This window comes from Mastigoproctus giganteus, chromosome 5 (assembly GCF_048544385.1).
Source record: "Mastigoproctus giganteus isolate SK-2022 chromosome 5, ASM4854438v1, whole genome shotgun sequence".
Taxonomy (NCBI): domain Eukaryota; kingdom Metazoa; phylum Arthropoda; class Arachnida; order Uropygi; family Thelyphonidae; genus Mastigoproctus; species Mastigoproctus giganteus.
This window is the reverse complement of record NC_143579.1, coordinates 163,134,020-163,157,259: the sequence shown is the minus strand read 5'-3', so window position 1 is coordinate 163,157,259 and position 23,240 is coordinate 163,134,020. Positions and strand designations below refer to the sequence as shown.

Genomic DNA, 23,240 nt, shown 5'->3' with positions numbered 1-23,240 from the left:
CATGTTTTAAAAAATTGATAAAACCATTGATAAAATTGAATTTCAAATCTTGGAACATCCTTCTTATAGTCTCATGTGATCAGTTCGAATTTCTGAATACCTAAACCACTGAAAGAGTTGTCGATTCCATCACTCGGTTATAATTTGGAGTTAGCACCTTTATTAATGACTCATCATTTCGCATATCTAATCTGATTACCCGTGAATAGTGACGAGTTCTCTTTGCAGGTAGTAAAATATTTGTAAAACGTTATAACTCTTGTGGTAAATAATGGAGATTAGGTGGAAAATAATTAGATATATTATTTAATTTTTATAGTAAAATTGTCCCTACTTTGGATGACTGACTTTGTAAAAGTTATACTCTTTATATCCTCGTACTGTTGCACCAGTAAACCCCAAATCAAATCAACAATATTGCATCACCCAGGTTGCCTCATCAAAGCTTGTCTGAGACAACTTTCGGAAAATGAATGGCAGTATTGCACACTACATCGATCCTAGAATATAATGGAAGTGCAATTGCAGAGACAACAGAAATCGCTAAACTACATGGAAGATATTTACTAAAGTGTCTGCCGAAAATGCTTCACCCCTAATTTTCTGGAAATCAAACAAACAAGCCGAACGGGCTATCCGGGTGGGTAAAGTGCCTGCCTGGCAATCTAAAGGTCGCAGGTTCGAATCCCGCCTCGGGCTTGAATCAGAGTAGAAAATGCAAAAAACCTTGGGAGATGCAATACGGCCACAGAAGCCAATGCGCCAAAAACTAACAAAAAAAAAAAATCAAACAAAAAGCTAAAAGAGAGTATTTGAACTTGTCTTCAAATAACTGAGACAACTTTTCACAAAACGGGAAATGAAGTGGCACTATTTCTGTCCAAGATGAATGTCCATCCGGCCCAGATGACATTCATTATGACATAATTTAACATCTTCCATCTGAATCTATGGATCAGCTGTTCCATCTGGTCGATTTTCTTGCTTTGCTGGACGAAAAATCCTTTTTTACGGGGGACGAAACCTTGCTATCTATGCCTGAGACCGACTAACTGTTATCCACGGAGTGAAAAAAAGCCTATTAAAGTTCTCGCGTCATCGAAGGGATTCGAACCCGGGCTTTTTACACGCGATGCAGGGAGGACGGCACCATTGTGATACCGCACCCACCCACCTCCTTACTTTGTGTCTTCCAAAGGAACAGGTCCACACTCGACCATTTAATATGACTGGAACCATCTGTTTGAAATGCTTTCCTGAAACGCGAGCATCTGGTGTCGATTTTCTTTGATATGGAAAAAGCATGTGAAACTGCTTGGAGATTTGGAATTTTAAAATATATCTATGTTCTTGATATTAGGGAGTCATCTTTCCCTTTTTATTACAATTTTTTTACTGAACCACTCATTCCAAGTTCGTGTGGAATCCGTTCTCTCTTGACTCTTTTCCCCAGGAGGAGCAAGTCTCCCAAGGGTTATCCCTAACTGTTACACTTTCTGCTATCAAAATTAATTCTATTACTTAATAACTTCCTCCTCTCATGAACAGCCCTCATAATTGATGACTTTAGCATCATCGCCCTCCTGGGTAGTACAGTTGGTAGAATTGCCGTTCTCCCCACACCGGGTGGAAAACATGACGTGATGATGACGTCTTCCCGTCGATGATGTGACGAATTTTTATGGACCTTTTTAACAACTTGGCTCAGTTAGTCGATCTTAGGCAAGTGCAGTAGCGCTGCATTCCTATGTGTCGCTATTAAGCAAAATAAAATTTGCCGCCCTAAATTTTGAATACTGATAAGCGTTAACCAATCAGAAAACAATTGAAAAAATTTCAGCGCCCTCTTGAACTGTCGCCCGTAAACGACGCTTACCTCGCCTACCCACTTGCGGCGGCCCTGGGAAAGTGTAGCACGGTTTTTTCTCCCGGAAGCCCGGGTTTTTCGTCCAGTAAAGAGAAAATCGACTGCAGAATACACGCAATTTACAGGCAATATACACGGAGCAATTATGGCCTTAGTCGCTGATGCCTCTAAAAATCCTACTACATCAACAATTTAGCATCTTTTCACACTTGTGCAACATGAGTGTTATTGAAAGACAACTGCCTCACGCCATTGACCATGTCAACTCCTGTGTAGTTAATGGTTCCAGCTTCTCTCCTCAGAAGACAGTCTGAAATCTCTACCAGACCACCCTACTTGGATATTCGTTTTCTACACTAATGAAAAAATCTCTGTAACCCCCGTTACACTGCCAATTTGACAAATCATCCCTTGGTATTCGTTTCCAAGAGCTACTCGGTTTGATATCACGGTAGATAATGTTGCTCAGTCACCAGGGCTACACCTGCCAACCTGGCAGGCTTCTCCATGCAACTCCTCCCTTAACGACTTCACTAACTCTCTTCTTACAACTGTGTGGCGGTCATCGATCTACTTTGATTTCTTTCCTGTCTTCACTGATTGGTCAGATGCAGTCTTCCCAGATGGAACGATATCCGAGAAGATTCTACAGGAGGACAATATGAACACCGCAGAGTTGTAAGCTATAACGCTAGCTTTCGATCACATAAAAACCGATAGTTATCAAAGGTGCATGGCTTTCATGGATTCTTTAAGCGCATTATTGGCTTTATCTAAATACAATCTTCATCTCGTTGTGTTCAGGGTTCAGCTGAAGTTATATTCTCTTTGGGAATCTACATCTGACATCCATTTAAACTGGATCCCAAGTCATATTGGGAACAGGGCCAATGATCTGACAGATGCTCATTTATTGCGCTGATAAGCCAAATCAATACAATCCCACAGCAATTACAGCGTGCTAGTCTCCTAAACAGGCTGCAAGCAAGTAGTAAAAATTATATTACAATCCCAAAGTCAGAAATCAAGGTACGGTCAGGTCAGAAAAAACAAGCTGTATCAGATTGACTGTAATCCAAACATGGCAGTCTAGTCTGTGCAAGAGCAGTAGAGGGGGAAGTTGTTCTAGCTCGCCTCCGCATAGGACATAGTCGTCGTACGCATTCTTTTCTGCTGAGGGCGAATGTCCTCCTATGTGTGAGGACTGCGACACCATTTGGACCTCCAAGTTTTAGACATGAACGCTTATATCGTTTATCGCTTTTAACCCGAGCTTTATACGCTCTGATAATGACCACGTGTCAGCTGTTTTTAACTATTTATGATTAATAAATTTGCTTAATACTATTTAAAATATACTCTTTTCATTGCATATAGTTTTTATTCTTGCTTTATTCTTTATAATTTGTTGACTTTTTTCTACTCCTGAACCGGGGGTTTCTTTACTATTTATTTATTCAGCTATATACTTACGTACTGCTATACCTCGTACTTTGAAAACCAATTTAGGTAGTTGTGTATTATTATTTTATTTTTTTTTATACAAGAGCAACTGGTTCCTGACTCTTCCAAAGTTCACAAGCTACATGACTGTTTTATTTATACTTTCTGTCGCAGAAGATTCTGGGCACTGAGGATATATTTATTCTCCTTGTACAGGTTTGGACTTAGTGCTAGTTTTTTCTTTGAGGGCAGTGTATATTTCTCTTAGAATAATGAAGCATTTATCTAAATTTCTAAACATAACAAAGGTTTATTTCCACATCAAAGCTTACACGATATTACCTCATTTAAAGTAAAAAAAAAATATCTCCACCTTCCTTTTTAAATCTGTACAACTCTACTTTTAATTAAAATTAACTACAGAATCAATACAAGTTCCTTCTCCTTTTTACATTTTTATCATACATTTCTCATCTAATCTAAAATTTTCTTCAGATCTATTTATTTATTTATTTTTTTTTTTGTACTCACACAACACCCTCCCTCTAACAATCTCAGACTATACACTCTCTGAAACCATCCTTTCACCCTTACAGAATACTTCTCCTCTAGTCAATTATCAATCAGATACCATTATCAATAACCACAACCATATACAACCTTGGGATACCTATATTTTCCCTAGAGCACTTACACAACATAATCCTGAGCATAAAACATACTTTTTTCACAATGCCCTTATATGAGAGATAGGTGGCATTCTTTCTTTCTCTCTCTCTCTCGCTCCACCTAACCCAGTTGCTTGCTCGCTATTAGAGTTCTAGGTCTATCTCAAGCTATGTGTCGACCAAGTAACAATCATCAGTCCTGAGCGGATTTTAACAATCAACCTATATAATTGTTGGGGACTTGCTTTCCTTGCCTTGTCTTTATTCCTCATCCATCTGTAGGTTTATCTTCCACTTCTGATCTTTTTTTCCGCGGCTCTCTTCCTTTTGCCTGGCTCGCAGATCCTTCAGGCATATCTTTCCTGGCATCTGCTTCCGAGAAATCGATGGGCTATGGTCTGCTTCCATTTATTTGCTTAGTATAGAGAGGATAGGACTCCTTAAGCATTCATCAGATGCACTCCTCACCTTTATCGACTATCTTCACTCTTCCCTCCTTTACATCAAACACGGGTATTTCCACTTTACCAATCTTAAGGACCCGACGTTACAACTACTATTTTCCAGACACCAAAATTTTTTCAAATGACGACGGCACTTTCTCTTCGTGCTCTTGCTTTTTGTTTCCATTCTCCCGCCTTCTTATTAACCAATCACAATCATCTTCTCTTCCAGCATCTCTACTATAATTCGCCCTTCATCGGAAATCTGTTTTCTCCGGGTGCTGTATGGTTGGGCATCTTTCCCCCCCCCCACACACACACTTAAGTACAAGGGTTGTGGACCCACTTCCATCTGGAACTTTCTTCTAACTGTATCTTCCCATAATCCGGTTTGTTCCGCTCGTAGTCAGTTTAATTATATGTACTCGAGTTAAGTTATTTTCCATTGCTCTACACCTGCATAGGGGTTAATGGCTAATTTGGGACGGTAACTTTGTTCCTATCCGAAAATATCTTCCTGCCATCACCTGCATTCAGAACCATTATTGTTCTGTGCTTGCTCACATTGGCATAACTAATTAGCAATCTGCTTCAAATGAATATGTGTGGATTTAGATGCACGAGCACTTAACTTGTCCTATCTTAGATTCTTTGTAGTTAACCACAAAGAAGAATTAGAAAATTTTATTATAAAAACATTTTCTAATTAATTAATTAAAAATTATCCCATTTATTTATACTTGTAAGATTTGGATCTTACAGTTCACTTCGTGTCAGCTTCGGCCAGAAGCAAATTATTGTAACTTGTTGCAATTATACTTGTATGATGGCAACAATAATGTATCTTCTACTGGAGCAAATTTATTGAAATTTTGAACCGAGCACTTGATCACGTGAATGAACACGTGATCAAGGAAATTTTCTCACGTTTCCTATGGTGTATTTACACCATAGGAAACTCTTAAACGAAAAAACCAAGTTTGTAGCGTGAAAGGGCATCATTTTATCTGTATCTCATATTGTGCTCATCCTTCACAATGAGTTGCCATGTATTGCACTACCTTTCACACTACAAAGGTAGTTTTTTTTCGTTTAAGAGTTTTCTATGGTGTATTTACACCAATATTATATAGATTATTTATACTCTTAAACATATGATGCCTTGTTGCATTGACTTTGACATTATTATGTACACCTTTTGGCATCTCTCATATTGTGGGATTATCTTCACAACTGGATTGTTGTGAAGACATGGCAATCTTCACCCAACTGTGAAGATAGTCATTTCGTTTTCATGTCTGCAATATGACAATACCAGGTATTGTCATTGTTATAATGCAGACATGACAATCCGATGAAGGGCCAACAAGCCTTGAAACGGTGCCGTCTGGATGGTGGTGGTGTCCACTGAGAATAAGTAACAATAGCCTTCTCTTTTAAGGAAGAGTTTCTTATTCGAGTTAGTGCAATACATGGCAACTCGTTGTGAAGGATGAGCACAATATTAGATACAGATAAAATTATGCCCCTTCACACTACAACATAGTTTTTTCGTTTAAGAGTTTTCCATGGTGTATTTACGCCAATATTACATAGGTAATTATTATTAATAAAACATAAACATCGTTATATTATCATCCACGAATTTTATTAATATCTGAAAATTAAAACGTTTTTAACGCCTGCCTGCTTTTGTCTTTTAAATGTAAAACACGTTAAATATGCTAGTAGCAGAACACATTATGTACCTGGTACAATTTTTTTCCTTTATATATATAATATAACATGTTTTTCAATATAATATATATTAAAACAGTATGGTAGATATTCTTTATTCATCCGTTTTAGGCTTACATAGCCTATTTTATTGTTTTATAACGTAAAACATATCAGGAAATCTGAAAACTAGAGAAAAATTATTTTAGTGCTGATTTATCAACTCCGCGCATGCAAAACAATAACAGAAAAAATATTTTCATCAAAGGGATAACAAAATATATTGAAAATTTGTTGACCAGCGTAAACTACGAACAACGAAACCGTAAAATATCCAACTGAAACTTAAAAGTTCCACTCAATGTGATTTTTATTCTTGACTAATTTATCGCGCACATCTCAGTCGGGGAGATGGATAGACCAGAGGAGAGAACATCATGTAGAAGGATTCTCAGGGCTCCGAAGCGCATTCTCAAGATCTGTGGTCTTTTCTTCAGTATCTGAAAGTAAGCGAAAAAAACTTTATATTAGTTAGCATACAGTATTTCGGATGCTCAGCAGAAACCGCTTTCCTAATGTAAAGGTACACGTGTCCGAGTATTTATCTTTCTATGGGAACGGTTGCGTGTAGCAACAAACAGGTTCATTATCATTGACGTCACAGCGCTTACATCTACTAAGCTTTTATCATGAATTGACGTCCGGGAGAAGTGCCAGTCGTTTAAATGCTCGCACGGTGTATTTCCTTTTGTCAGACAGACGCGAACTGAAAAGAATGCATTCTGCTTGAGGTGGGTTGTAGCTTCCATTCAAGTGTTTTAGCAATGGCTGAGATCATCTTAAAAATATTTCGAGACCGAGTTGATCGGGAGAGCTCTCAAATAGGAAGCAGACAAGTGGCGCGTTCTATGATCTCTCTAGGGTACGACTGTGTGAAAGCAACTTATTCGCAATCATCATTAGACGACGGATCGTCTTACAACGATTACAAAGGTGCCTTCTTCAGGTGTGCTTATCTTTTGGTGTATGCTACAGCTCATGCCACGCTGGTTGCTCGATGCATGGGACACGTTTACGTCAACAGATCTCAAGAATTCAATCGATTTTTCAGATCGGTAATATTAAAACGCAAGCTGAAAATATGCTCGATAGGTGGAGGTCCAGGCACAGATGTTGTAGGAGTGATACACTTCTTGAAGTCCCTTCCTAATTTATTCAACGGAATTTCACTCGATGTCATGACAATGGATGCTGACATGGGATGGAAGAATACGAATGATGGTATTTTGGCTTCCATCTTTGCTAACAATCCGCGATGTTTACAAAACAGTTTCCAGCATGCTGACCTGCTTCGACCATTAGATCAAAATTTGTTATTGCGAGTGAATGAAGCTGACGTCATAACTGTAATAAAATTTGTATCGGCAGTAATTTGGGACCGCCATAACAGTACTCAGTTACTAAAGGTAAGTACTTCAAAAGTGATATTGACTATTGCAAAACGTAAATTCCTTTTTGTCTAATGTTAGCTGTCTAGATCATTATTGGCCAGGTCTACTATCGCTTTTGTTGATACTCCACGGTCTGCTATTTTATTTTCACTTAATTTATACGTGTCTTAACAATCCCCTGGAAAAATCGAATTACCTAGGCCTGGTACGTATTTCAGATAATTTCAATTATTACAATTTTCCTTAAACAAATTCTTAAGTGATGGATGGTAACACTTCAAGTATGACAATAAAATAATGTGCAAGTAACCCACAGCTAGATCTTAGGAATCTAACACTTTACAGAATTACTCAGAAGGCCCAGGGGATTTGCACCTCCTGAATGCATTAATTCTGTGAATTATTAACATTTCTCATTTTAATTAGCCCCATTTTCGATTGTAATGTTAATTAATTGTCTTCTTATAGAGGACAATGGGTATCTTACCAGTCTCTTTTTAAACTTAGAAATAAAAAACTTTAAATGTTTATTTCAACTAGAAATTTTTAAATATTATGGATTAATATCTGAAATGAACTGCTCTTTACAGAATTGCACTATTAGTTTATTAATTAAGTGCTTTAACCTAATTCTTAGATGTATTACAAAGGTTACGTTTCAGGAACCTTGCTGGATCTCTTCATTAGAACATACAGGACTAAAATGGAAAAAAAAAGGAAAATTTAAATTAACATTCTAACAGTTTTACAGTATTGCAATATTAGTTCAGAAAACGAATGACAACGTTTTATAAACTAATTATGCATAAAAATTGAAATTACAATTTTATGCATTAAATATAAATAAAACAACAGCTTGCCCATGATTGTCCGAGTAAGACTGCCATATTCAAATGCGAACCCAGTTCGCCATATTCAAATATCCATTGACATTTGAATATGGCGAACTGCCATATTCAAATGTCAATACCCAGTAAAAGAGTGGTTTATTTTATTTTTTATTTTTATGAATAACAAGATACACAACAGGTAAGCATTAACAGTGTATCTGAGATCAGATCAATAAACATAATAACAATAATATGAAATCCAACAGGACGATAAATTTTGATATAGATTCAAACATTAAAATCATGTGTACAAAAGAGGATTGTATTAAGTTAAGTTACCGGTAAAACAAGTAATAATTAATCAGTTAGAGAATAGAAAAATAATAAAACAAATAATAAACTACAATAATTAGATGTGAGCTAGTCACTTTGCAGTTTAAGAGAAGAGGCAAACTTGTGGATGGAGTTCATCAGTGACTGGGAGTTGTCAAAAAAGTCAATGAGAGAGTCATTTGCTGATTCTGTTCAGTGGACTGAACTTCATAAAGTCCGTGGTGGCAGAGTCAAGGCGAAACGGTGTAAGGTTTCTGACTTGTCTGCAAGGAGTATTGAAGTTGATTTTAGTGAGGATATCAGATGCTTCATAAGTTACAGTGATTACTTTGGCTAGAAGGGTAATGTCAGCAGTAACTCTTCTGGTGCACAAAGACCTCAGATGAAAGTAATCACACAGCGATTCATAATACACTGAGTGATAGAGTAGAGGATTGCGGTTCGTAAGATAACGGACAAAATTTTTTTGGACTGCTTCAATTTTGGTAGATAAAGTCTTTGCGTGAGGATTCCAGATGGGTGAACTGAATTCAAGGATTGGCAGAACAATAGCTTTATAAAGGATAACCGCTTATTTCAAATGTTAATCCATGGATAATCAATGGTCCTGCCAGTTGTGCCTTTTAAAAAGACAGTCTGTAAAAGGCCTCCTTAATGTGAATAATTACTTTATCTTAAGAGATAATATGATAAACTTTGGATGTTGAATAAAGCTGTGAATCGATTTACTTGGAAAGTTTTGCTGTTTTAATGTTATCTATGTTATAAACACAAGCCAGGCCATTAATTAAATCAATTTTCTCGGAAAATAATATTATTATCAATGTTAGACGCTTCATAAATTGTATAGCTTTAATTAGATCGATTACTTAGATGTTCGAATAACAGTCGACCATGGAAATTTTTCTGACTAATACTGAAACTTTTCTGAAGTATGTAAAAAAATAAAAAGCTTTAAATCAGTACGCTTGGAAAAGGTTTATCGTAATACAGTTGTCTTGCAGTGGGATCATCAACAATGCTGCTACAATGAAAACTAACGAGAAGAAGATCCTGCAACATTTTCAAAGAGCACTGACAAAGAAAGGATCCTTCAGAAGCTCCAGCTCAGTGTGTGTGGCGAAGGCACAATGTGTCATAAAACTGCCTTTGATGCTCTTCATCGCATCACCTTCAACATAATAAAAAAACTGGAGGAGTATCTGGTGGTGGGCGGTGACTTTCACGAAACACTGCCAGTCACTTCACATGAAACAAAACTAATGTACGACAAGCCTACCTCAAAGCCTTATTACAATTGAAAGGTCATTCAGTAACTCAGTATAATGACAAACGTAGCCTGACAAGTGTATTTGCTGAAGGGTTTTCTGAAGCTTGTCCATATTGAGAAATGGAGCCATTGTATCTAATAAAGATGAAACTGTTTCAATGGAAATCTGTTGAAAAAGCTGTTAGAATATTTCACGAAATGAAAGAAGCAATATTTCCAGTGTTGCATGTCATTACTATGGTCATAAGTGAGCTTACCATAAAGCTGTCCTGATACTTTAAAATGTTTTAGTCGATATTATAAACAACTAGCGCTGTTCAAAATTACTTGTCTTTTAATTTCATAAGTAATCCATTCGTTCATGAGCTAATTAAAACTTTTGGAGATCATTTTAACTTGGCGCACTACGGCCATAGTTGCCGATGCGCCCAATAAATCCCGATACAAACAAACAAACAATCATTTTAACTTGGCGACTTCTTTTGACATTCGCTGCTTTACGTATACCGTTTAAATTCAATGAGATTTAATTCTTGGCTCAAAGGTGAAAGTCACATTCAGCCAGAAGTAATAAAAATAACTAATAGTGACCTTGAAACAGATGTTACATTCTAAATTTTTATCAGTAAAAGAGTGTTTCGCCACGTTACTCGTTTGCAGGGGTCTGGGTTCGATTCGATACGACTGACTAAAGGGATTTCAAGTGCCCTTTAGTCGAGGCTGTAGTTAGCTGATCTCAGGTGGGAAGATAACATTCCTGGAGAACACACAGTTGTGCTGCACACCCATGGTCTTTGTATTGTCTCGTCTCCGTATACGACATCGTGTCATTTGACACATTCCTTTTAGCTGAGGGGCTGATGACACTCTTGTAGAAACGCACTTTTTACCGCTTTTTAACATCTGACTGAGCCAAATTCACTCAGTCCGATTTTATCGGACAATGACCATGATTCAGTAGATTTTAATTTTTTACGAACTATTAATATGTATACACGTATAATAAAACACAATTTGTATTTACTCGTGTACCGAATTTTATTTATTTATTTTATGAAATCAACAGGGATTACCTTTATTTTTGATATAGGATGCTTCTTTTCCAACTAAATCTCCTAGTTCAACGTGCTAACACTTCTCTGTGAAGGCAATATAAATTTTATAGAAAATGTGAAACATTTTCGCCACTGTCAGAAGTCTCAATCTTGTCGCTCAACCCAACTTCTGTCTACAAACACCATATCTCTGCCAGCAAGGAAAACACTACGTTGATTGTCATTAAAATTTAGAAGGTCTAAAGAGCTTAATGAATATGGAGCGATTAAGCTTTAAGCTTTTTTTTTTAGACCCTTTTTAATTTTAATGTCAATCTACGTAATGTTTTCCTTGCTGGCAGAAGTATGGTGTTTGTAGACAGAAGTTGGGTTGTGAACGCTCAAGATTGAGACCGAGGGGTCTGGAACCTACTGTTCTGACAGTGGGGAAAATGTTTCACATTATCTATAAAATTTACATCGCCTTCACAAAGAAGTGTTAGCACGTTGAACTAAGATAGTTGGTTGGAAAAGAAGCATCCTGTATCAAAAATAAAGGTAATCCCTGTTGATTTCATAATATAATAGAATATAGGAATTATCGAATAAATAAATATAGAAATTTATTTATTTGTGTTATATATATTTATGTATGCCAGTAGAGTGAAGATGAATTTAACATATAAAATGAAGAATAGGCTACTGTTGGAGAAACATTCCTAAACAATTTAGAAAATATATTTTAGAGTCCAGAAAAGAAATTTAATGGCGCTCCCTGTGCTAAGCACGTCTTTCCGAATTATGTGAAATATATGTAAATGTATTTTACCAACAATACAGACAGATAGATAACTAAAAATAGTAGATCATAACATAATATCGAATGGAATAGAAAATTTATTTATTTATGTATATATATTTAACCTTTCGATGATTTAACCTGCGCACTACTAACCCTAGTCGTTTTTGCGCCAAACCAAAACCAAAACTTTATACTGTGATTAAGCATGAATATAATTAAATGTTTGTGGTTCACATAAAATAGTGGTTTGACCTGCATTCTAGCCATATAAAACATTGTACGCAGTATATTTTTATGACCTACAGAATTCATTTATAGGTACGTAATATGTAAACGTGCTGTGATAGTCCGAGATAAGGGGCAATAGCCCCATACAAATAACGTTGTTTTTTTTTTCTTTTGTTTTAACTGCTACACGATGATTAAAGTTCATCGATTCCCTTTCAGAAAACCCAGGTACCTCCACCAAATGTAAACGTGTATTGATGGAATGAATTTTAAACTGTTTTTGTTCGCTAAATTATTTTCTCCACACGAATGGACATTTTTGCAGACAAGAAAGAAACACATCCTCCCACTTCCGATAATTAATCATTGTTTTTCTTTTTTTTTTATCTGTTGCCACGTAGCTTTTCGTCTTTCTCTTAGTGGAAACAGTCAGATTAAATATCATGTTTCTGATAGCAGGTTAAAAAGGATGTAGCGTTACGTAAAAACAAACTTTGCACGTGGCGCTAGAACCTTGACCTCTACCATAAAGGAAACTAAGTTAGATTTAGTTTCAAAGAGTGGTAGAGTAATTTTCGTAACACCGCGTGTATTGCTAATTAGCACGTTGGAGTTACAAAGTACCTTTTTTTTGTAGGCCACTGAGTGAATGTTAAAAAATGTTCACATTCCCGCATAGAGACAGACAAAACCAATTCGAAACCAAAACTATAACGGCTCCTGACTTCCTGTATTGACGCAGAAACAAGAGGGGAATTTCCGGTGTTGCTACGTCAGCATAACGATTACATGCGTTTGCCTACTGGCAGTTCAATAAAAGCAGACAGAGATATATATATTTTTTTAATAGGAATCACATGCTAGTAGGGCGGTCCCAGGTAAGGGCTATAGCCTCCTTATGATCAAAATTATATATATATATATATATGATGTGAGGAATTTTTATTGGACTTTTTAACAACATGGCTGAGTTAGTCGGTCTCGTGCGAGGGTACCATGATTTATTTTATCCCGTAAACTCTGGTTTTTCGTCCAGCAAAACAGAAAATCGACCTCAGAACACTCAATTTACAGAGAGCATACACGAAGCAACATGGCCTTAGTCACTGATGCACCTAAAAACTATCAACAACAAAAATTTCAAGGGGAAATTCTTTAGCTATAACACAAGCCAGAAAATTTCACGATCAGGCGTGAAATGCGGCTGTGACTGATTCCTCATTTTTGTCCTGTAAATTATAAACATAATCATTACACAATGAAAGAACCAAATAGCATGGATATTCTCCAAAGCAGACTGGAAAATTGTCTCTGCAAAGATCTCTCTTGACAATCACATTAAGCGTTCTCAATCCATAATACAGTACTGTTACTGAACACGTAACAAAGCAAATACTAGCGGCAACCAAGTCAATACCTCGCTAAAGCATTAATCATTGGTGGAACGATGCATGCAGTAGAGCTGACCAAGAAAGTGTGGAACTTATTTCACAAGCACCACATCACAGTCAATCTTATTATTCACTTACTAAAGACCAAAGCAAGACAAATAAGACGAATCTTGCCTCTACAATTAATAAACACATAGATACCAGATTAATTTGAAAAAAAAAAAAAACTAAAACAAATGAATGGCAAATACCCACGACCACTATCCTCCATCTCTAAAAGAAATGGAAATGTCCTTGAAGAAACCTTTTGTATTGTATCAGCAATAGCAGCTTATGATCTTCCCACAATATCAAAACATCAGCCGAACGGCATGGCCCCGAATGACAAGCGATTATGTCTCTGCAAACATAGTGCCCCTCCAAAATGATATAATTTTATTTATTTTTATTTTTATTTTTTTTTTACATCAAGTAGTTCTGCAAGGTTCAAAGTAAGCACCCATAAAAGAAATCCACCTTTCTTTTCTTAGTCTGTATACAGGATTTCTCAAAAATATTGGTACAAACGTTTAGGGGAGGTAGGTAACATCTAAAGGAATGTGAATCGCATAGGAACCCATAACCGGGAACGTCACGGGAAAGTAGTAGCAGAGGCACAAGAAGCAGAAATAACACAAGACAGTAATTAGTGGCAAAAATTTATTTGACATAATATTAACAATGGAGTACGAGATGGATTCATTTTATGATGTTACAACAGATGCTCCAAGGTTCCACCATGAGACGCGATGCATGCGTAACACCGACGCAGCATGGATTGGCGGACACGGTCGAACACACCTGGAGTTTCTTTGGCAGTAGCAACAGCGCAGACGAGTCTCGCCAAGAGATCCATTTCCGTCTCCACAGGCGATTCATACACGATAGATTTGAGGTCCCCCACAGAAAGAAATCAAGGCTCAATAAATCAGGGGAGCGTGGGGGGCCAGGCAACGGTTTCACCACGGTCAATCCATCGACGCCCAAAACACCTGTTCAAATGGTCACGAACACACCTTCCATAATGGGCACCCGCTCCGTCATGTTGAAACCAAATGTTGCATCTCACATTTGCTGGAACATCGTCAAGTAACTCTGGTAGAACTTGTTCAAGAAAGATCCATATTTAGCTGAGTTCATGCGGGATGGTAACAGGTATGGGCCGACTAAGCAGTCACCAACCATACCTGCCCACACATTTATTGCGAAGCGATGTTGTGGGTTGTCGTGAGCCCACACCTGAGCATTGTGCTGATTGAATAATCCTTCCCGAATGAAATAAGCCTCATCCGTGAACAAAACATAGGCTGGAAAATTCAAGTCTTGAACACTTTCTTGGAGAAACCACTGCGCAAAAGCCACACATGCAGGATGGTCTTGGGGGAGCAGTAACTGAACCATTTGGAGATGAAAGGGGTTTAAGGAATCGTCGTGCCAGACACGCTGTGCACTGCAACGAGATACTTCTAGGCCGACCGGGCTAGCCGAGTGGGTAAAGTACCTGCGCGGCAATCCAAAGGTCGCGGGTTCGATTCTCGCCTCGGGCTTGGATCAAAGTACTGCAAAAACCTTGGGAGGTGCAATATGGCCACAGAAGCCGATGCGCCAACAACTACCAAATCAAAAAAAAAAAAAAAAAAAAGAGATACTTCTAAGGCAGAGGCAACGGCACGTGTGCCGGTAGTAGGATTATTGTGGACGGCATTCAACACACTTTCTTCCATGGCGGGAGTTCGCGTCGAACGTGGTCTGCCCGCACTACTCCTGTTACCTCTAAATGACCCACAATCGCGCAAATTTTGATGCACACGCGCAAACAAACGGTGGTCCGGTACATGTCTGTCTGGGAAGCTTTCTCCATAATTCGTTGAGCGGCTCGTCCATTGCCCTCTGCTAATCCATACACTAGGTGCATGTCTGCCAGCTCACAGTTAGTATATCGATGCATGCTCTTTTTTGCGGCGACTACTGCTTGAATGAGTAAACCAGAAATTTTCCCTCTCGCGAACTGATGAACAGCGCCTGCACCGACTTAAAGTGATTCTGGTTATGGGTTCCTATGCGATTCACATTCCTTTAGATGTTACCTATCTTCCCTAAACGTTTGTACCAATATTTTTGAGACACCCTGTATTTATTACTAACTAACTGCACTAACGTCAACAACCCACTTGATCACATGTTTATTTAATAAAAAAACTTTCAATCCTACAGGCCAGTAAGGCTCCTGGGGTTGATGGCATTTACCCTATAATCTTAAGGGAGGCGGCAAGTGAGTGCATTGAACCATTGAGGCTAATTATGCGAGCATCACGGGACTCGGGAGTGATTCCGTATGACTGGAAAAGTGCCAATGTATCTCCAATACATAAAGGTTGTTCTAAGAGTGCAGTGGGAAATTACTGGCCTGTTAGTCTAACTTCAGTAGTAAGAAAAATCATGGAGATAATGATCAAAGTTGGAATTCAGGATCATATAGATAGAAATGGAATTATGAAGGATACTCAGCATGGTTTTGTAAAGGGAAAATCATGTTTAATTAATCTGATCAGCTATTTTGACAGGGTTACTCAAGAGCTGGACTTTGGGAATACCGTAATTTCGACATTGTTTATTTGGATTTCAGCAAAGCATTTGACTCAGTCCCACATGATAGGTTACTTTTTTATAAGCTGGAACAGGTTATATAAGAGTAGATCTTACATGATCTGGCGTATTTGGGCCTCTGCGAGGGAAAGAGTAATTAAAGAAAGTTCAATTTAGGATCAACTAAAATATCAGTATAAATTTAAGTGTTCTAAGGGATAATGCCACTTAGAACAACTCGAAGTTTAACAAAAGGGGCGATTAAGAGCTCAGGCCTAGATAATGATGATTAAAAGGTTCACTTAAAATTGACAAATGCACACCACACCTGCAATAAGGGCAAGTAAGGAGCCTAGCATAAACCAAGCAACAGGAAAGGCTTAGTGGTCACGCCGAATCAGTGAATGCCCATGACTAATTGTAGAAGAGGGCTGCTGTAAGCGATTCTCTGGGAAGGCTGTAGGGAAAGAATTTTAGAAAACAATAAGAAATAGCAACAAAGAATACGCTATCCTTAGTAAGAATATTGGCGGGAAATAAAAGTTAAGAGAAAGGAATTTGACGCGATTGGTGGAAGAGATCAGGCGATGAAGAACGAACAAATAGATGAGAGAGAAATATATCATGTGATGTTGGGGAAAAGGATAGGGGATGAGATAGAGAGTCGAAGTAGAGGTCGGAACGTAAGGCGGAACAAGAACGGTGTTGTGGGCGAAGTAAGAGAAAATAATGATAGTACGTATAAAGTTAAGATAATTATGTGCCTAACAGGAGGAGAGAATTTCCAAGTAAAGCGATGCCCCTATGGAGAAATGGAATCCATACGAGAAGTGAGAAGCTAGTCCTTAACTGTCCACCACAATCCGCCAGCAGTACAGCCTACTAAGCTAGAGTGAAGGCCATCCCTTAGATGTATTAATCGACAAGCACCAGAGATCCTTCAGAAAGATGGAAGCAGCAGCAATAATTACCCAAGGGAACACCAACTTAATACAAGGCAAGAGCCGGATGGAATAAAGTAAGTGGACTGTTACTTTCACGCTATATAAGACACAAAGAAAATTCCAGGACATCTATATATATATGGGTGTAGGCCTAAAGTTTGGGCAGTATAGAAAAAAGGAGTGTAGCGGTGAAAATGGAATATGTAAGTCAACATAAATGAATGTATAAGAACTAAGTACTTGTATGTTTATATATATATACACATACACTAAGGCTCTGGTAGCACTAAGTAATAGATCGAGTGCTTTAGGTAATGAATTGTGTTAATTAATAGGATACGTTAAAATTGTGATAACGTTAGGGAGAGCAGAGATAGTTAATGCTCCATAGAAGGGAAAAGTTTCATTAATTAAGAAAGCTGACACGTAGAGGATGTTTCTCGTACCGAGGGTAGATATTAAAATAGATCGCAGCTTGCTATACACCTATAGCCAACTTCTTAAAGGTGTTGAGAAATAAGATAAATGAAATTTTGTAATAAAACTGAATTGGAAGGGCTTCAAGAGTAGACGATTCCCTTAATGTCAGAAAAAAATTATACATATATATATTAAGTAAGGAAGTCTAACCTGTTAGAGAGCAAGAACAAAAAGTAAAATTGTTAATTATGCCTATATTGCTCACCAAGAGTAAGTAAACATAATGAGGTAACCAGATTAGAATCGGCTAGTTATATGTTTGAGCTGTCTTCATTTTGAGAAGTATTTGTAGATATTGTACTTATGAAGTGTATAATATTTGTTGGTAGTTATTCATAGACTCAGACACTGGCTAGTCGACATTATTAGGTTTTAACAGGACCGAGGGAAATCACAACGCCCTCTGGACTGGGAATTTTCTGATTTAGTTACAGCAGTCAGGAGTCACGTGGGTATCCGAGGTTTGAGGGCACTTCTCTTTATTACTGTTTAGCTCCTTAATTGAGTAAGCATATTGATAGAGAAAGCGAAAACAAAATAATAAGACCCCCACCTCCCACAGTTAGAATCACAGGTAAAATAGATGGATAGCTAGATGGGCAGGAGGCAGACGGTTTGGATAAATGGATATTCCTCAGATCGGGTTGATGTAAGAAGTGGGGTTCCCCAAAAGGATCAGTATCAAATTATTATTATTATAGGGTTGCCCGTAATTAAATACATTAACCCGTATTTTGTATCTGTAAATTGCGTATGTTCTATGGTCGATTTGCCTGTTCTGGACGAAAAAACCCCAGTTACTGGGGAGAAAAACTTTGCTATCTACGCCTGAGACCGACTAACTCAGCCACGGAGTGAAAAAAGTCCATTAAAGTTTCTCGCGTCATCGACGGGATTCGAACCCAGGCCTTTTCCACCCGGTGTGGGGAGGACGGTAACGATACCACTGTGCTACCCGCGCAGACAAAGGATCAGTATCAGGACCACTGTTGTTGAAGGGAAAGAGAGCGTGATGTGTAAATTTGCAGATGATATAAAGATTGGTTGGTAGAGTAGTTAATTATCGCCGCCAAGCAGAGATTCTTCAGAATGACTTTTTTTTTTTTTTTTTTGTTAGTTGTTGACGCATCGGCTTCTGTGGCCGTATTGCACCTCCCAAGGTTTTGCATTTTCTACTCTGATCCAAGCCTGAGGCGGGATTCCAACCCACGACCTCTGGGTTGCCAGGAAGGCACTTTACCCACCCAGCTAACTCGGTCGGCCAGAATGACCTAGATAGACTTCAGGGATGGTCAGAAAAATGGCATCTATGCTTTAATCCAGCAAAATAAAAGGTATTGCACCTGGGAAACAATAACCGCAAAATAACTTATACACTTGGATAACTTCAGCCGGTAGTGGAGGAAAAAGACTTGGGTTTTACGATACGGTCGGACTTTAAATTCTCTGAGCATTGTAAACAGGTTGCAAGGAAGGCCCATGGTGTCCTATCGATGATGTATCGAACAATTGCTAGTAGAGATAAGGACGTCATAATCCCATTATATAAGGCTTTTGTTAGACCACACTTGGAATACTGTGTTCAGATGTGGAGACCGCACTTAAAGAACCACATTGTTCTTCTTGAAAGGGTCCAGAGATGGGTAAATCGCCTGGTGAGATCGGCAAAAAGGGCGTCCACATGAGGAAAGACTTCAAATATGTGAGTTGCAGGCTTGGAAACTAGGCCCCTTAGAGGAGACTTGATTGAGGTGTTTAAGGATCTGAGAGGCATAAGCAAAATGAATGAGGACAAAATTTTCACAAAGAACAAGGGGCCATACTTTCAAGGGGCCATAATTTCAAGTTACAGGGGGAGATGTTTAGACTGGATTGCAGGAAGTTTTATTTTAGCCAGCGAGTTATAAATTACTGGAATAAGTTACCTACATGGGTGGTAGAGGCTGATAGTTTTGGGAAATTCAAAGGTCAGCTGGATAATTACCTAAGGGTGGAGGGAAACACTTAGGTTGTCCATTTCCTTTTCTCATATTTATTAATTTTTTTCTTATTATTTTATTATATTTATTTTTTATTATTTTATTATATTTATTTATTATTTTATTTATTTTATTATTATTTTATTTATTATTTTATTTTATTTTTTTATTATTTTATTATTATTGTTTATTTTATTTTCTTATTTTTTATTTTATTTATTTATTTTTTTGACTGGTGCAGCATAAGCCATAGGCTTTCTTGCACCATGTGGCCATTGCTAATACTAATACTAAATACTACATCTGTCTCCAGGTGGTGGGGCCACGTGGAGACAGATGTAGTATTTAGTATTATCCACGTTTAGAGCCCAAGAGCTCTCAACAAAATGACAATCATGAAATTGATCAATAGAATGAAAAGGACACTGGCAGCAGGAATCAGCAAACAGCAGCCGAAATCGTGGAAATCACTTTTTCTGGCAAACAGACACGAAGAGCTTGTCCTCGCCCGGCTTCGCATTGCACGTACACATTTAGCACACTCTTATCTCCTGGTGAAAGATGATCCTCCACAATGCCCTCAGTGTCTAACCATACTAACAGTGAAGCAACTCATCATAGAATGTCCACGTTACCAAATTGCCCACCAATCAGCATTCAAATCGCATTAAGAACCATTAAGCCTTAAACTCATTATGGGAGAAAACTCAGACGTAAAGGAACTCTTTACATACTTCAGTCTAATTAAACTTACCAATCGCATCTAATATTCCAATGTCAGTATTAACATAGCTGAAAATAACAAAACTTGAACAGGCGCAATATAGCCGAAGCAGCTTTTGCGTCACTAAACTACAAACAAACAAACACATGAATCACCAGCATTCCTGCTAATACCTTCTCTCTGAACACAGCTAAGCTCTCTCCTTTCATCATTCGGTCTTAAATTCCTCGGGTTCACGAAAGATGGTGAAACGTCTCCAATCAGGAGATTTACTAATAGGGACTAACTGGATTGGATATGTGAGAAATTCTGATTTATTACGGCTCTCATATTTCAGTGAAATTCTAATTCAAGTCATCCCACGTACCACACTCAGTTCTTTCAAGGGAGTGACCACTGAATGGGATTTATTAAAGGTTTTTGAAGAAGAAACAGTTCAGGATCTTAAAAACCAAAAAACGTCACTCGAGCAAAAAGAACCGTGATCCGAAAATAACTGTATGACAAAGCCATTGCGTGATGCTATGCTGACATGGTAAGAAACACAAATCGTGTTAAATCTGTTATGTACATCCGATCACAAGTGAATAGTAATGTTTCAGCAGCTACTGAGTGTAATTTTTAACTGTAGAAAACTTCTGCTGATTAAATTTGAAAGTTTACGTTTATTTAAATTATGTTTGTTTTCTTTGTGTTTTTGCGCAATTTCTAAACAGTTTGTTTTTCCACAACAGGAGGTGTTTCGCAACATGAAGAAGGATGCTATCATTATTTTCGTGGATAACATTGGCAACTGCATTGAACTTTTCTCTTCGCTTGCAGAAGACTTCGGATTGAAACCTGTCTATGGACCTCACAGTTATTACCGTTATAATGCATTTGATTCAAGCAACTACCAGTTTGCAATGCTTTCTGAAAACTGTCAAAGAGAATATGGTGCTTCTCCCATAAAAAAGCTAACCGTTTCCATGGGAGTGTGGTCAAAGGTGAACATGAATTGTCAACAAAAAAAAGAAATCCTGCCAACTACAGTCACAGTCCCCACTTCAATGCCCATCACTATTAACAGCGAGAAGAAACCCGACAACAGAACAATTCTGGAAAGAATAATGCATTCTTCTGAGTTTTCTGAATTTGTAAAAGAAAAGCGACATTTGCAATCGTCCGAAGATATGTCATAAAACTGTTGCTTCTCTTTAAATTTTAATGTAATTTTAATTTCACTCTTAAGAGAAATTTTATCTCTCAAAATGCACTAAGGAAACACTATACGTTAATCAGTCAAAAACTTCTGATATATTTATGAGCAATCCCCTGTAGAAGTTAGAAATGAATCTACCATTCTCATTGTTTGTCATACCATTCATGTTACATGTTATGTAAAATAAAGGACAAAAATAAGTGTACAACAACATGTGATGTAGAATTATTATCAGCTTTTTCACAACGTGGCTGAATTATTCGGTCTCAGGCGAAGGTTTCATGATATTTCTTTCCGGAAACTCTGGTTTTTTGTCCAACAAACTACAAGACCGACTGAAAATTGCAGGCGATTATAGATACAATATAGTAACGCCTCAGAGCCTTAGTTTCTCCTGTCTTTATACGTTTTCAAACGTTGAGAAAAATGCATTACTGTATTCTCTTTCATCACGTGGAAAATGGCTCGATTAGATTCCGTTGATGGCAGAAGTTGAGCAATACCTGCATGACAGGAGCCGAGACGAATTTTCAAGGGCTACCGAGTCTCAGATTTTACTCCCGGAAGTTCTGATACTCCTTTGGCGAGTAGTTTTTCCATTGTAAACATTAGCAACCTATTTAATGATATTCCATTGCAAAGTTTCTGTAATTATTTAAGTAAAAAGTTTCTGTAATTATTTAAGTAAAAAGTTTCTGTAATTATGTAAGTAAAACGTTGTTCTCTGTCTGCAGAACTGAGATCTAATATTATCATTCCTCCTGCTTTTTATGTACACATGTCTTGCTGTGAGAATTTTGTAAGCCTGCTGCACTTTACATGAATTGCAGTGGTTTTTCATTATAAAAGAATGCTTAATTATTAGGTAACATTGTTGTAAAATAAAAGTAGTGGTGAACATAAGTTGTTTTATTTGGAAATGTTTTAGATATGCTGCATTTTATGAAGTTCTGTAAACAGCACGCATTGCGAACTCTATTAAATGTAAATGTTAAATTTCGCATATAGAATTACTGGATTTATTATTTACCGTGTATATTTATCATGTGTAACTGCTGTGTGTTTCTCCTCGACGTGGGCACCTGTACGTGGTGAGGGGACCTCCTAGTGATGCTGCTGGTGTGCCAGATTGGTATCACTGGGATCTAACGCCAATACCTTGGTTCCAGGGTTACATCGTTGGAATCCGGCGTATGCAGCTGTGCGCCGCGACCCGTGGAATTCGGAAAGGGGGATCTTGGTGGTTGAGGGGCCCAGCCTTGATACACCACTTTGGCCCCTGCTTGGACAAAACGGGTGGTCTGGACCTGCCCAACTGGGATCAATCAGCGGGTGGTTCTTACTGCTAGGGTCAACTGCGTTCCAATAAGTCTCCCGCCCTTTGGTCCTGGGACGGGATCAAGGCTTATTGGAAACGTGGGTATGGTGCCTCTAAACTAACTTGGCGTCCCATTCGTGTACGCAGTACCTGCTAGTTCACGAGTGAGCGTTCCCTAGTAGGGCTCCGTGGTGGGTGAGGTACTTAGGACATCTGAAATTTTTATCTTACTCCTATGAGTAATTTAAATCCTTCTTCTTCTGGGACCCAACAAGGCCCCTACCTAATCGATCGTCTGATGATAGTGAGAGCAATTCTGCTAAGAGAGCAGAACTGAGGGTACACCACCATCAGTGACACCTCTCTTCCTCATTCTCCATTCCACCGGAGAGCAGTCAATTGGGAAGATGTCACCCTTCTTTATCCAGAAAAATTAGAAGGGTCTGCTGGATCACCTAAATCTGTAAAACGACTGCGTTCTGGCGACCTTTGG

The 23,240-nt window shown here is 38.1% G+C and overlaps 1 protein-coding gene across 1 annotated transcript; it reads left to right on the top strand.

Annotated features, from left to right (window-relative positions):
* The first annotated feature begins 6,880 nt into the window (after window positions 1-6,880).
* On the top strand, window positions 6,881-22,021 carry LOC150085805 (uncharacterized). Its single transcript, XM_090373493.1, has 2 exons — window positions 6,881-7,603; window positions 20,963-22,021. Exons 1-2 carry the CDS (start codon window positions 6,962-6,964, stop codon window positions 21,407-21,409), a joined length of 1,089 nt encoding a protein of 362 aa, XP_090229619.1. The 5' UTR covers window positions 6,881-6,961; the 3' UTR covers window positions 21,410-22,021.
* The last annotated feature ends 1,219 nt before the right edge of the window (window positions 22,022-23,240 follow it).

Bases quoted from the DNA above. Each gene is read 5' to 3' on its own strand.
- LOC150085805 (XM_090373493.1), top strand. From the start codon at position 6,962: ATGGCTGAGATCATCTTAAAAATATTTCGAGACCGAGTTGATCGGGAG. The intron at 7,604-20,962 runs GTAAGTACTTCA...TTTCCACAACAG, and splicing joins ACAGTACTCAGTTACTAAAG to GAGGTGTTTCGCAACATGAA.